This window comes from Mesoplodon densirostris, chromosome 12, assembly GCF_025265405.1.
Source record: "Mesoplodon densirostris isolate mMesDen1 chromosome 12, mMesDen1 primary haplotype, whole genome shotgun sequence".
Lineage (NCBI taxonomy): Eukaryota > Metazoa > Chordata > Mammalia > Artiodactyla > Ziphiidae > Mesoplodon > Mesoplodon densirostris.
Window position 1 is genome coordinate 27,527,306 of NC_082672.1, and position 15,730 is coordinate 27,543,035.

At 38.1% G+C, this 15,730-nt stretch overlaps 1 protein-coding gene across 2 annotated transcripts in view; it reads left to right on the forward strand.

Moving 5' to 3' along the window:
- MAP3K5 (mitogen-activated protein kinase kinase kinase 5) overlaps nucleotides 1–15,730 on the forward strand; it is a 223,029-nt gene that overhangs the window by 89,434 nt on the left and 117,865 nt on the right. For both annotated transcript variants that reach the window (XM_060114738.1, XM_060114739.1), the window contains exons 6-7: nucleotides 610–716; nucleotides 3,220–3,390. In XM_060114738.1, coding sequence (XP_059970721.1) covers nucleotides 610–716; nucleotides 3,220–3,390 — 278 coding nt within the window. The remainder of the gene's footprint in view (nucleotides 1–609; nucleotides 717–3,219; nucleotides 3,391–15,730) is intronic.

The following is a 15,730-nucleotide window of genomic DNA, read 5'->3' on the forward strand; positions in this document are numbered from 1 at the left end:
AATGAAATCCTCTCTGAGTTGGGGATTTGCTATTGGATTTTTACAGTAAAGTTTAAGTGACTTCTGGTTTCTATTCCCAATCTTTCAGGCCCAAGTAAAGCTTCATGTGGACAACAAAGATTCACATACGTGGAAAAAGTGTGGCACTTAGGATTCCATGACTAGAGAGCTTACTTGTGTTGAAACGGAATAGTTTTGTTACTTATAACAGAAGTTCAATTAGTTGTTCCATGTCCTTGATATTTTGGAAACTATTTCCCTGAAAGTAATTGATAAGACCCTGCATACCAGGAATCTGGCTCCAGGGAGAAGTAAACCACCCATATTTAGACAATGTAGCATTACCATGTTAGATGGTTTATTGTTTTTTAGGTCAGATGTGGTAACTCAATATTTCTAATGTTTTATCTATATAATCCAAACCCCTTATTTAAACAAACAAACAAACAGTTTCTTCTTGGTTTTAGATTCTTCAAAGTATTCCATGGGTTCTAGTTCTTTTTTTTAATGCCCTTCTCAGATTCAGGTAGCTGGTTGGCCAAAGGCATTTCATTGTCAGGACTTTCTCCCAATGGTTTAATTCTGTGTTATTCTCGTCTTGTTTAAAAGGACTATGATTCTATTGTGAAGCTGGTAGAGACTTTAGAAAAGCTGCCAACCTTTGATTTGGCCTCCCATCACCATGTGAAGTTTCATTATGCATTTGCACTGAATAGGTAAGAAGAAAAAGTTTCCATCCACAGTGTGCTAACATATTATTTTTTAACCTCCATATTCTTTCTATGGTATGTTTTTGCTATAGCCGTGCAACCACTCCCTATTAGAATGTAATGTTAATATTTCTACTTCAACCATGTAAAATATAGGAAGCATGCATTCTGATTTTTTTCTGACTTTTTTGTCAGTAAAAAAATGTCCCTCAATGCTTGTATATTTAAATTCTAAAAATTCTTTTTCTTCTCTGTCAAAATTTGCATTTGCTATTTATATATTTTTTAGGATTTTTTAAATTCCATGGATATGATGTTATCTTTAAATATACTCAACACCAAATGATTATTTACACAAAAAGTAACTAGAGTAGGGATAGTTATATCTAGGTGAACATATTCCTAACCAAAGAATATGTTCACTGGGATTGCCCTGAACATACTTGGTTATAATTAAAACTCTGTAGGCCACATTTTAGGTCATGTGTCCATGAATCTTCTAGGACCAGGACTAACACTGCTGCTTCCAGTCCTGCCTCCACGCCTTCTGTTGGCATCATGGCTGGCACCTACCTCAGTGCCACTTTCTACCCAGAGTCACCATGGAGGATCATCCCTGCGCTGGCCATAGAGAGGCCTAGAGCACTGAACTGTCCAAAACTTAGTTGTGCTGTTCTCTACCATGGCGGAGAGTTGAATATGTATGTAATTACTACAACTGGAGAGAATGATAAAAAGAAAAAGGGAGGGGACCTCACATCTATCATTCATTTGCCATGAAGGCTTAATTAGTTTACCGATGAGAAACTGAAGAGATGGAGTAAGCATATCATAAAACTGGGGCTCAAACCCAGATCTAGCTCATGCTGGTATTTCTGTTCGTCATCACTAGATTCTCCTACCTTTGTCTCCAAAGAAAAGTCAGCATGCTCTTCAACCAGAGATTGTGTGTTTCCTTTTTTATCTACCCAAACTCTAGAAATTGCTAACTTTATCAGTACATGTATAATGAAAGTCTATTTTATCTCCCCATTTATTAAACATCTTTTTCTTTAGATTTGGGAGAGTGAGATGAAACCTCCAGAGATTATCTGTTCCAACTGGTTTTCAAATAAAACCTTTTTTTTTTTTTTTTTTTTTTGCGGTACGCGGACCTCTCACTGTTGTGGCCTCTCCTGCTGCGGAGCACAGGCTCCGGACGTGCAGGCTCAGCGGCCATGGCTCACGGGCCCAGCTGCTCCGTGGCATGTGGGATCTTCCTGGACTGGGGCATGAACCTGTGTCCCCTGCATTGGCAGGCGGACTCTCAACCACTGCGCCACCAGGGAAGCCCCAAATAAATCCTTTTTGAGAGGTGAAATGAAAGACAGAATGAAATATATTCTATATTGAAATGAAAAATGAAAGTCCATAGAGCCTCTTATATTTTCCTTTATCCTTATTTTGTCTCTGTCTTTCCTAAAATAGAATAGAATGAAATGATAAATGTATTTGTATGCAGCATTATTCTAAACTCAAGGTATTTAGTACAAAGTGTAAAAAGGCATTTCACGCACAGAAAGATTTAAAATAGTAGTTGAGAATACAAATAACTCTTTTTATATAACAGTTTTATTGAAATATAATTCATATACCATACAATTTTATTTAAAGTGTACTATGATTCAATGGATTTTAGTGTATTAACAGAGTTGTGTGACCATGAACACCAAGACTTTTAAAACATTTGTATCACCACCAAAAAAAGCCCCCTCCCCATTAGCAGTCACCCTCCCATTTCCTCTCAAATCCCCCAGACCTAGGCAACCACAAATCTACTTTCTGTCTCCATAGATTTGCCTACTCTGGACATTTCATATGATGAGCTCATACAACATGTAGTCTTTGTGACTGGCTTCCTTCACTTAACACAATGCTTTCAATGTTCAAGAAATAATTCTTAAGAGAATTTTAATCTTTGAGAACAATCTATACGTACTCACTGATTTTAAAATGAGCTATATAAAACAGCTTCCTTAGATAATCAATTGGTCATGTGTAGAAAATAAGCGACTCTTGGGTTAAAGTTGGATTGTTGGTATTGTCTGTGAATTCGTTTGCTCAGTGTTTCGGAGTAAAAGCCATTGAAACCTATAGCATCAGGGTTTTGTTTTTGTTTGGATTCCTTGACTCTGTCCCATTCAAGGCCACAGACTGCATTCCTAATCTCACTCCATCAACTTAAATTTGCACAGAGACTGCAGGGACATTGGAAGGACTATGGATGGATAAGCACAAATCTATCACCATTAGCAGAAAAGCAACTCAAAAGAAATCCTTGTTAAATGCAGTAGACATGCAATAGGATAAAAAGATTTACAGAAGACTCTCAAAATATAATTGTTGTTTTTATCTTGCCAAACTTCACTAATGTGAATCAATATATTAAATAGAGTTTTAAAAAGATAATTGGCCTAAACTGCTTCTGTAATCTATACTGAAACAATGATGTTTCCCTCCTCTACCTTAGGAGAAATCTCCCTGGAGATAGAGCAAAAGCTCTTGACATTATGATTCCCCTGGTGCAAAGTGAAGGGCAAGTTGCCTCAGATATGTATTGCCTCGTTGGTCGAATCTACAAAGATATGTTTTTGGACTCTAATTTCATGGATTCTGAAAGTAGAGACCATGGAGCTTCTTGGTAAGTGCACAGGAAAAGATACTTGATAAATCCATAACATAAAAAATTGTTTGCAAATGAGTGTTAAATTATTGTTATTATCCTTTTGATTGTGTATTATGAAATCTCACAATTTATAGCTTTAGTAAATAATTTTGTTGGAATTCATTTAATAAGGCAGAGTAAAATGGGATAGATTGGTTGAAAAGATAATGATTTAAGAAAAAAGAATTTTAAAAGATATTATAAAGTATAATACAATAAAAACATAATTTGGGGGAAAATTCAGGAGACATGAAAGAAGACCTGAATGGAAAAATATACCAAGTTTGTGGATGAGAAGACTTGATATTTTAAAGATGTTAATTCTCCACAGCAGGGCTTTTCATGTAATTCAACAAATTGATTCTAAAATTTATTTGAAAAACTAAAGGGCCAAGAATGAGCAAAGCAATTTTGGAGAACAAGGTGGAGGGACTTGCTCTCCCAGATAACAAGACATACTATAACAATGTAATAATTAAGATGTTGCAGTATGAGTGCAAGCATAGACAAATAAAACACTGGAACCGAAGAGAGAGGCTGGAACAGACTGAGATATATAGATTTGAGACTAGATTTATGACATGGTATGCTTCATGAGCCAGAGTGGAAAGAATACACTCTTCAGGAATGGTACTGGGAAAATTTGTTTATCTGCTTGTAAAATAAAAATGAATCCGTAGTCTAACCCATGCACAGAAAATAAAATCCAAGTGAATTAAAGATCAAAATTAAAAAAAAAAACCTTTAGAAAAAATATTTTTAGAATAAAATATACAAACTGAATTTATGACTTTGGGGTAAGAAAGAATTTCTTAAACAAGGTATTTTTAATACCATAAACCATAAAAGATTGGGAAAACTAGAGTCCACTAAAATTTGCATCTGCTCATCAAGGTTCTGTCTTTTGGAAAGAGTAGGTTCTATCGCACTGATCGCCCTGCCAATAACAATTATAAACATTGGAAAAACACTTAAAAAAAAAGTTTGAGAGCACCGAAGAGTTACTAAAGATAGTAAGAAACTGAAGAGTTTTAGATCTTTAGATGAAGGGTACCACATTAGATAAGATCCATTTTTAAATGCTTTTTCCTTTGGGGGAGCTCTCTGATCTGCAGGCACAGGGCGATTAGAACTTAAGATGAAAATCATAGTTTCACTGGTTGGAGGAGTTAGTCTGAGGCTGCCAGAGTGCCTGGAAATTGAGTGATAGACCCCCTAAATGAAGGAGCCACAGAGAGAGCCCAAAATATAAGTATAAACTGCCCTTCCATTCTTGGCTGACCCCTGACATGTGTACATGTGGGGTAAAACTCAAAGGAGTCCAGCAGAAAATAGCAGCCAGAAGGCTGGAGCTGAACAGAGATTTCAGCAGTTGTGTAATGCAGAAGAGACAGAGTTTGGAGTTTGAACCTCACCAAGTCAGAGGGGCTTGGGTAAACAGTTTGAGCTTTCCACTGAAACTCCAGAAGGTCCAAGGCTTCAGAATAAAAAAACTACATCCCAGGACTAAGGAAAATTAAGAGGAAAACCAAAACAGAGCCACCCTAATAAAACCTAAAACCAAGACTCCACATGAACAAGGTGAACTGCCAGTGATTTATTTGTGTGTTGGAACAAAATTCAACACTCTTAAGAGGAAGATAACAGAATCCAAACTCTCTACAACATATCATCCAAAGTGTCTACTACACCATCAGAAGCTACTAGATTTGTGAAGAGATAGGAAAGTATGATCCATAGTAAAAAAAAAAAAAATCGGTCAATAGAAGTAGACCCACAGACAACAAAGATTTTGGAATTAGCAGAGACGGATATTAAAATAACAATGATAAATATGTTGAAGAGACGACTGAAAAAGATGGATATTATGGGTGAAAATATGAAGAATTATAGGAGATAAATGTAAACTGGAGAAGAACCAAATGGAAATTCTAGAACTGAAAATATAGTATTCAAAGTCAAAATTCCATCCAATGGGATTAATAAATAGGACACAATACAAGAAAGGATCAATAAACTTGAAAACAGGTGATTAGAAATCATTCAAACTGAAACAGAGAAAAGAAAAAGATTGAGAAATAAATTAATGGTCTCAGTGACCTGTGGAATAGCATTGAGCATTCTAACATACATTATTGGAGTCTGAGAAGTAGAGAAGAGAGGTGATATATCAGGAAAAATATTTGAATAATTAGTGACTAAATATTAACCAAATCTGATCAAGCAAACAAACAAACAAACAAAAACAGGCCACAGATCTAGGAGGCTCAGCAAAAACCCAAGCAGGGTAAATACAAAGAAGACCATTCCTCAGCACCTCATAGTCAAATTCCTGTAAAACAAAACTAAAGAACATATCATAAATGCAGCCAGGAAAAAAGATACATTATATTCAAGGGAAAGAGTGAGTTCTGACTTTTAATCAGAAGGAAGCCAAAGACAATGGAATAACATCTTTAAAGTACTTAAAGCAGAAAACAGTCAACCAAGAATTCTCTACCCAGTGATAATGTCTTTCAAAAGTGAAATAAGGATATTTCTTGATAAATAAAAACTGAGATAATTTGTTGCCAGCAGACCTTTACTACAAAAAATGTTAAAGGAAAATCTTTAGGTTGAAGGGAAGTGATACCAGATGGAAACATGGATCTGTTAGAAGGCATGTAGAGCGCTGGAAATGGTAAAAATATTTATGAATACATAGAGAAGATATCATCAACAAAGTAAAAAAATAAACCACAGGCAGAGAGCAATGCATGTAACCAATATGGGATTTATATTCAATATATATAAATAACTCCTAAAAATACTTAGAAAGAAAGAAAAAAGATTAAAAATGGGCATAGGAGAAGAACAGATCACTCACAAAAGAGGAATCACAAATGGCCAACAAACATATTTTTTTTAAAATATGAAAAATGCTGTACCTACAAGCTAAAACAGACATACCATTTTACACTATGAAGATTAACAAAAATTTATGAATTTGACATTGTCAGTTGTTGGCAAAGATGTTTGAGAAATGGGAGTCCTAGTCCACTGCTGGTTGTGGCAGAAAATCTTACGACTACTTAAAGATTTTGGTATTATCAAGGAAAGTTGACAGTTAGCCTTCCCTAGGTCCAGCAGATCTACTCCTAGTTTATACCCTAGAGAGATTCTTGAAGTTTCTCTACATAAAAGTTAAAACATAAAAAAAAGAATCTTAAAAGAGTTGAGCAAAATAACCAAATGGCAGGATACATAGAGTATGATTTCGTCTATAGAAACTTTAAAAACAGTCATACACATCTAGTAAAAGTAGAGACGCATGAATGTACATCATAAATTCCCAATTTAGTAGAATAGTTACCAGTGGGGAAGGAGTAAAAAGGTATCATGAAATGCTTCACACGCAGCTGCAAGAATATTTAAAACATTTTATTTCTTAAGTCGAGTGGTGGGTATGTCAGTGGGAAGTGTTGCTTATATTATCCTTCTGTACTTTTTAGTATTTCTAAAATGTTCCCCAAAGAGTGCCTGATTTAAAAAAATATTAGAGGTTGACTTACAGAAAGAGACAAACACCATATGATATCATTTATATGTGGAATGTAAAGCATGACACACAGGAACCCATCTACAAAACAGAAACAGACTCACAGATGTAGAGAACTGACTTGTGGTTGCCAAGGGAGAGGGGGTTGGGGAAGGGATGGATTTGGAGTTTGGGGTTAGCAGATGTAATTATATATGGAATGGATAAACAACAAGGTCCTACTGTGTAGCACAGGGAACTATATTCAATATCGTATGATAAATCATAATGGAAAAGAATATAAAAAAGAACATATATATACATGTATAACAATCACTTTTCTGTACAGCAGAAATTAACACAACATTGTAAATCAACTATACTTCAATTTAAAAAAAAAAGGAGGTTGACTTAGTTCAGGTGTTCCTCAATGATAGCATAACTTTTTTAAAATTGTGAAACAGAAATCTTAACGTTTCAAAATCTTGTATCACCTTAGCAGTTTAATGGTGGCCTGAAATTGGGATAATAAGTTATAATAAGGGAGGAAAACTTCCTAGATTTTCATTGACGGCTTTGGTTTGGACTTTTAAGTTTGTATTATAAATTGTTACTGCAATTCAGAGAGTTTTACCGTTTCTCTTAACCGATTTTTTCCCTGATGTTATAAAAGAGAAATGTAACTATGCAACCTTTCTATTACCAGAAGATTTCCACTTTTAGAAGATTCTTAATTGTAGGAGAATTAGAATCTGATATTTGGAAGCACTGTGCTGGTATAAATGCTTTGATTTGGCAGTGATAATGAAATGCATAGGTAATCTTTAAAAGCCTGATTTTCATGGTCAGCAGATTCAAATGGAAAACATCTTATGAAGTTAATGTGCATCGTGCACAGGAATAAAATAGAAGTGTTTCCCCATTTGAAAAACCAAACAATTTAGACTACTGAGAGCTTTCAAGGTCACATAAAGTTCAATAAAGGAGCACAAGTTTTTTTTTTTTTGGTTGTGTTTTTGTTTTAACTTTCTAGACTTCCCAATTCTGGCTCCTTTTCAATGGTTCCCATTTAGCTGAGGAACATTAACTACATTAACTGTCTCTCAAAAGATCTTTGTGGGGCTTCCCTGGTGGCGCAGTGGTTGAGAGTCCGCCTGCCGATGCAGGGAACACGGGTTCGTGCCCCGGTCCGGGAGGATCCCGTGGGCCGTGGCCGCTGGGCCTGCGCGTCTGGAGCCTGTGCTCCGCAACGGGAGAGGCCGCAGCAGTGAGAGGTCCGCGTACCGCAAAAAAAAAAAAAAAGATCTTTGTGTTCAAAGTTTTCAGGTCAAATTGAAGATGTCAGTTTTTTATGATTTCATTTTAAGCTATTCATTAATTTTCTTTAAAAAAAATTTATTTTATTTATTTATTTTTGGCTGTGTTGGGTCTTCATTGTTGCGCGGGCTTTATCTAGTTCCGGTGAGCGGGGGGCCACCCCCCACTGCGGTGTGCGGGCGTCTCATTGTGGTGGCCTCTCTTGCCACAGAGCCGGGCTCTAGGCACGTGGGCTCAGTAGTTGTGGCACACGGGTTCTAGAGCACAGGCTCAGTAGTTGTGGCGCACGGGTTCTAGAGCACAGGCTCAGTAGTTGTGGCGCACGGGTTCTAGAGCACAGGCTCAGTAGTTGTGGCGCACGGGTTCTAGAGCACAGGCTCAGTAGTTGTGGCGCACGGGTTCTAGAGCACAGGCTCAGTAGTTGTGGCACACGGGCTCAGCTACTCCGCAGCACGCGGGATCCTCCTGGACCAGGGCTCAAACCTGTGTCCCCTGCATTGGCAGGCAGACTCTCAACCACTGCGCCACCAGGGAAGCCCTCATTAATTTTCTAGTAAGAACAGGGAAAGCAGTTAGAAATCAAAGCCTTTTCATGGGAAGAGCCTTAGGAGTTGACCTGGGTGTGTCACTCACTGATTTATCGAGTAATATAAGAATGTCACTTCTACTGTAGATTATCTGTCTATAACCTGCCATTATTATCATTATATCCATTTGTCCTACAGGTCGTTAAGAACAATTCCCCCCTATTTTAAAATGGGTGTTTTTTCATGCCCTCACACTTGTAAAGCCACTTCAGTATTTCTTAGTGTTTCAATCCAACTCCCACAGTCCTGCAAACACACTCATTCGTGTTGGTGTGTTGGCATCATCTGTAACCTCCCTTTCTGTTAGAACTGAGAAGTAAAAGCACGTTGTCAAGGTGCTGACCTAAGAGGGCATTACCAAGGATATTAGGCATCTGGCCAGACTTACCCAGGATTATGCATTTCCTGAGTCCCAGAGAGTTGTTGCAACTGACCTTTTTTAACCCATAATCCTCTGAGCTTTCACTCATCAAGTGCCACGATGGGATAAGGAGTGAGTGGCAGGCAGTCAGTCCCTAAAGCTTCTTTCCATGGACAGTTTCTATAGCCTGAATCATTTTCTGTTGGCTTGAATGGACAGTCATCTACTGAGCATGGGAAGTTTAGGATAAGAGCTTCAACTCAATAGAAAAAGAGCCCCAAGCAGTTGGGATTACAATGGCACATAGAACTCTTTCTTGAAATTTCCCTTCTTTTGTTTTTTAATTTATTTTATTTTAATTTATTTATTATTTTTGGCAGTGTTGGGTCTTCATTGCTGAGTGCGGGCTTTCTCTAGTTGCGGCAAGCGGGGGCTACTCTTCATTGTGGTGCGCGGGCTTCCCACTGCGGTGGCTTCTCTTGTCGTGGAGCACGGGCTCTAGAGCGCTCAGGCCTCAGCAGATGTGGTGCGTGGGCTCAGTAGTTGTGGCTCGTGGGCTCTAGAGTGCAGGCTCGGCAGTTGTGGTGCACGGGCTTAGTTTCTCCACGGCACGTGGGATCTTCCCAGACCAGGGCTGGAACCCGTGTCCCCTGCATTGGCAGGCAGACCCCCAACCACTGCGCCACAAAGAAAGTCCTGAAATTTCCCTTTTTAACATCTTTAATGAGTTTACTGTTCCTGACTTACACCACAGGGAGAAAGCTTGACACTCCTCTGAGCATTCATTGTGTTTGTTATGAGTACTATTATCAGGGCACTTTTTTACTTCTAGGGAGGTCTTCTAATGCAGGTCTATTTTCTGAGAGGTTTACTTGGGATTCAGAATGCAAAAATACGAAAAAAGTTTATGGCTTAGATTTTTTTTAAGTTTGGAGAATAGTAATATGTTGTAGAACAAACTACTTGTTGAAGCTTATCTGGGACAGAGGGTGAGTGGTTTAAAGGAACACATCCTGCTGATTTAAGTATAAAAAAAGAGTAGTTTTCTAACATTTGATGTTTTTCATTGTCACTTCCTTAGTTATTTTTGGTCACTGAAGCTCTTGCGGATGGCTAAAATAATGCTAATTTTTTTCTGTATGTAAGTTTTGGGGGTTTGTGTGTGTGTGTGTGTGTGTGTGTATGTGTGTGTGTGTGTGTTTGTGGTATGCGGGCCTTTCACCACTGTGGCCTATCCCGTTGCGGAGCACAGGCTCCGGACCTGCAGGCTCAGCGGCCATGGCTCACGGGCCCAGCCGCTCCGCGGCATGTGGGATCTTCCTGGACCTGGGCACGAACCCACGTCCCCTGCATCGGCAGGCGGACTCTCAACCACTGCGCCACCAGGGAAGCCCTGTATGTAAGTTTTTATAATCCAGGTTAAGGTATGAAAAATACCTTTTTGATCTTTAGGTAACTAAACTGAGTTTGACTTTTAGTTATTAAACGGTTGTAGCTTTTTTATCATGGCTTGTCAATATAAAGTTAAATATAAGTTAAAGAAAGCAGCAATGGTACCCGTCACAAGTGCTGGTTTGAGGATGTTTGGGGCTACTATAGAATCAAGAGCAAGGTCGGGACTTTCCTGGTGGTCCGGTGGTTAGGACTCAGCTTCCACTGCAGGGGGCGTGGGTTCGATCCCCTGTAGGGGAACTAAGATCCCACATGCTGCAAGTTGCAGCCAAAAAAAAAAAAAGAGCAAGGCAAGAGAGTGAAGCTGGGAGGATAGCCAGCTTTCAAAGGAAATATTATGACCCAAGAGCCTAGATTTACATCCTAAAAAAACGCAAGAAACAAAACCCACAGAGTTTCTGAAGTGACAGACTGAAATGGAATGACCCAAGGCAATATTATGGACCATGACTTGGAGGTCATGGAAGGTTCATTGCCAAGATTATCTCTACAACTTCTTTTTTAACCTAATCTGAAAAAGAAATAACCACAAAGTAGTTATGCTGAATTCATATGTAGAATGACTTACTGAGAACATTTTGATATATGCAGTATTTGTTCAATACGTAGAAATAATAATCAATCCCTTAAACATTAGAGTTCACATAAGGTTTTTGTATATGTTATTAACCACTTGGAGGCTTAACACACCTTGTAAAGTAGGCAAGGCTGACATTTTTCTTTCCATTTTACAGCTAAGGCAAGTGAAACTCAAAGAACTTAAGTGAATTTCTTGATGTTTTGTGATTAATAAAATTTCAAGTACAATTTTTTCAGATCCAGTGTTGTTTTTACTACATCCTAGGCTCATTTTCCTGGAATTTCTAGGAACAAACATTCCTAGGAATATCTGTACTGTTTTGTTGAGGAGGCCTGGATTTTTGGGAGACGGGCATGAAATAAATCTTGACTCAGTACTTGGAAACAGTGTGATCTTAGGCAAATTACTTAACCTTTAGGAAATTCAGTTTTCTTATTTGAAAAATAAGAATAATACCTACCTAGATGAATTAGAAATGTTCTTAGCATCCTAAAAGTAGCCGAATACCTTACTCCAATGGGCTTAAGCAGTAAGAAAATGTAACTTCTAAAACATGAAGTCCAGAAATAGGGCTGGGTCTGGTTAAGTTGAGTCGGCAGCTTAAAAATGTCAGCTAAGTCTGTTTCCTTGTTATTGCTATGGGTGGCTCTGCCCTCAGTCTGGCCTTCTTAGAGTTGCAAGGGGCTGTGGCCATTTCCGGTATCAATCTAACTTAGCTATGCCAGGTCTGAGACGGGAGAAAAGGAGGCCATCACTTTTTGTATCTTTTTCTTAGGACTAAGAAAACACTCATAAAAATCTACCCCACACTTTCCTTACATTTCTTTATGCTTCTAGTATTTCATCATCACCGCAGCACTACACAAGTCACTAGCAAGGAGATGGCATTATTACAAATGGTTTAAACTCATCACTTTAGGAGGAATAGATGCTCTGTTTGAGAGATTAAATGAAGCAACATATGTTCAAGTCCTGGAATTTAGTAGGCCCTTAGAGTTATATCCTTAGTATATAATATGAGAAAATATTTTGTATTTCTTTATATAATGTTATATTTATCCATGTTCAAACTGGACATTGACTAGATTAATGGATATTGATTAGATTCCTTTTTCCCAAAATATGCCTGAGTTTCCTTTCTCTTATTTCTGGATCTAGTTGAACATTTTAGCTAATGAGGGAAAAGAGAGTCTGTATACTTTGTACATAGGACTTGCTAGAATTTCATATATCAATACCACAGCTCTCATGGGGTCACTGGGATAGGCACTGATTGCTTGAAATCATATTTGGTTTTAGAGATCATGGTATTCTTGAGAGGAGATAGGAAGTCATTTTCAGAATTTTGAAAGGGAATTAGGTGCCTATACTGTATTAGCATAATCATGTCTCCCTGTTGTAATGCCAAAAAAGATCCATAGCCAGGAAATTAAAAGCATTAAGTCTGTTTTTAGCATTAACACGTTCATTTTTCCATAGTAACTTGGGAAAGAACAGACAGCTTTGCCTTATCAACTAATTTTCTTTTACGTCAGTGACAGTGCTATTCAAACAGTATTGCGTGCCTAGTAACTGTTTAGTTTTTACATGATTAATGGGGTTGGCTTTACTTTGGAAGAGTTATGTAACAAACCAATTGACATACAAATAAAGACAAATGTCTATTTTCCATTTGCCAGATTAGCCCCCCCCTTTTTTTTTCTTGGCTTTGAGATATCTTTCTCTGTGTTATCTCTATTTCTACCACCCTCTTCCCCCCTCCCAGAGTTTTATCTCACCATTATTTCACTGACATTTTTGTTTAGTCCTTGGTTGTCTCTATAAGTGAGTTTCCAAATTTTGGATGATTTTTATCCTTAGAGCACAAAACCTGAAGAGTTCTTCGTAACTCAGCGTGACACCCAGCTCATTGGTGTCCAGATGTAGATGGCTCTTAAGGGACCAGCAATTCCAGGATGACCTGGAGACTTGGGTAAAACATAGATAGAGTGTGTCCATGATTGCTCTGTAAACAAGTGCCCTGGTGCATTGCTCTCATGCCTTGACCTTGATTTAATATGGGATTCAACAGATGACAGGTTGCGTGAAGCTCTGTTGTGGCATGACCAAGTCGAAGTCCAAGAATGGTCATATTTAATAAGTCACTGTGGAGGTTTTCTAATTGTGGCTAATGAGCATTATGCACCTAAGGAGAGAAACTAAGGCTTGCTTTCTGTAACCCAGTCGTCAGAGGGATGAGTGAGAGAACTAGATGTTTGCCAGGCATTAGGATGAAAAGGAAGGAGCATTTGGAAGAATAGGGGTGATTTCACTTAGTGAACCAAAGCAATTGTTTCCAGGCCTGGCTGGATATCAGAATTGCTTGGGGAGTTTTTCAACTATACAGAGTTCTTTGTCCCTGGAAATTTTGCTTAGTGGATCCATTTTATTGAATAGATTAACCATAATTGATAATATGACTGTTCCTTTTTTATTAAATGTTTAGACTTTCCCTGTATTTTGCTGTCAGTCCCTTTTTCCTAAACCTTTACTGCTCTTCATATCTTTAAAGAATAAGTTTAAATCCCTGGCCCTACCTCCCCTTCAGAGCTTTCCCGAATCTGTCTCCTCCCATCTTCCCAGCCTTCTTAGAATATGAGTTTTACATTTTAATTTGAGGGAATTGGCAGTTATTGGAAAGATGAGTTTAGATTGGTCATAAACGTATGAGAACTCTTCTCTCTCAGGAGCAATCAAGTAAGTGCCCATTAAAATCCCAAGCTATGCTTTCTTGTTATCAATTAGCAAGAATGAAAAGAGACGAAAATACTTTAATTTGGCATGGGTGCGATATAGAAGTCTCTCTCCTATACTGCTCTTGGGAATGTGAATTGGTAAGAACTTTCTGGAACGCAGTTTGGCATTATGTATCAAGAGCCTTGAAATAATTCATGTTCTTTAATCCAGTTATGTACTTCGTAAACTATCCTAAAAAAATAGCAGATACGGGAGCAAAGATGTGTTTACAATGTTCCTACACTGAATTGTATGGTAACGAAAAATTGGAAGAAACCTAAATGTCCAACAGTAGGGAAAATGTTAAATGGAAGGATAACATCCCCGAGTGATGGAATATCATTCGTTCAAAGTTGTGTGTGTTGGTGGTAAAAATATACATAAATAAAACTTACCATTTTGACCATTTTAAGCGTATGATTCAGTGGCATTAAGTACATTCACACTGCTGTGCTCTCATCACCACTGCTCACCCACAGCCTTCTCAACTTGCAAAACTTGAAGTCTGTACCCATTAAACAGCTTTCGATTCTCCCCTCCCCCCAGCTCCTGGCAAACACCATTCTTCTTTCTGTCTCTCTGAGTTTGACTACTCTAGGTATCTCATATAAGTGGAATCATACAGTATTTGTCTTTTTTGTGAATGGCTTATTTCACTTAGCATGATGTTCTCAAGGTTCACCATGTTGTAACATGTGTCTGAATTTCCTTTTTAAAGGCTGAATAATATTCCATTTAATGTATATACCACATGGTGTTTATCCAGTCACCTGTCAGTGGACACTTGGGTTTGTTTCCACCTTTTGGCTCTTGTGAATAAATGCTGCTATGAACATGGGTGTACGAATATCTGTTTGAGTCCTCTGCGTTCAATTCTTTTGAGTATATGCCCAGAAGAAAATTCGGGTTTTGTGAATTTCTTTCTTCTTTTTTAAAAAATTTTTTTTGGCTGTGTCGGGTCTTAATTGCGGCACGTGGGCTCTTTGTTGTGGCACTCAGGCCCTCTCTCTAGTTGTGGCCTCTGGGCTCCAGGGCACATGGGCTTTGTAGTTTGTGGCACACGGGCTCTAGTTGAGGCACGCGAGCTCAGTAGTTGTGGCACTCAGGCTTAGTTGTCCCACGGCATGAGGGATCTTAGTTCCCCAACCAGGGATCAAACCTGTGTCGCCTCATTGGAAGGTGGATTCTTTACCACTGGCCCACCAGGGAAGTCCAGAAAATTGTGGTTTTAAACAAATATTTAATAGTAACATGCTTCATGATATCATGTGAAAATTAAAAACAGATTATTAAAATAGAATGATTCTCTTTTTTTGGAAAAAAATATGCAAATAGTAAAAGGACTGAAAGAAGGTAGTTAGAATTTTGAGTTTTTAGATCTTTCATCCTGACTTTTCTTTAATAATAAAGATCATATACAAATAAGTAGTTTGAATTGGAGAGGGTTTCTCCCCCATCTCCAGATCAGATCAACAGAGTGATTTGGCACTAGTTTTCATCCCATGCTGTCTTGCTTTACCTCTAAGTTATTTTATGAGTGATAAGTTCAGAAATATCCCTGGAGATGTAAGGCACTGTGAAATTCCAATTTAATTACTTGTATGTCTCACAGAAAGAATCACAGCTGTTGTATCACAAAGAAGGAAAATGACAGCTAAATAGAAGCTTGAGTTTAGCTCAGTTTCTTCTTTGATGGAAAGTAGATGCTCTTTAGCTTGAAACAATTG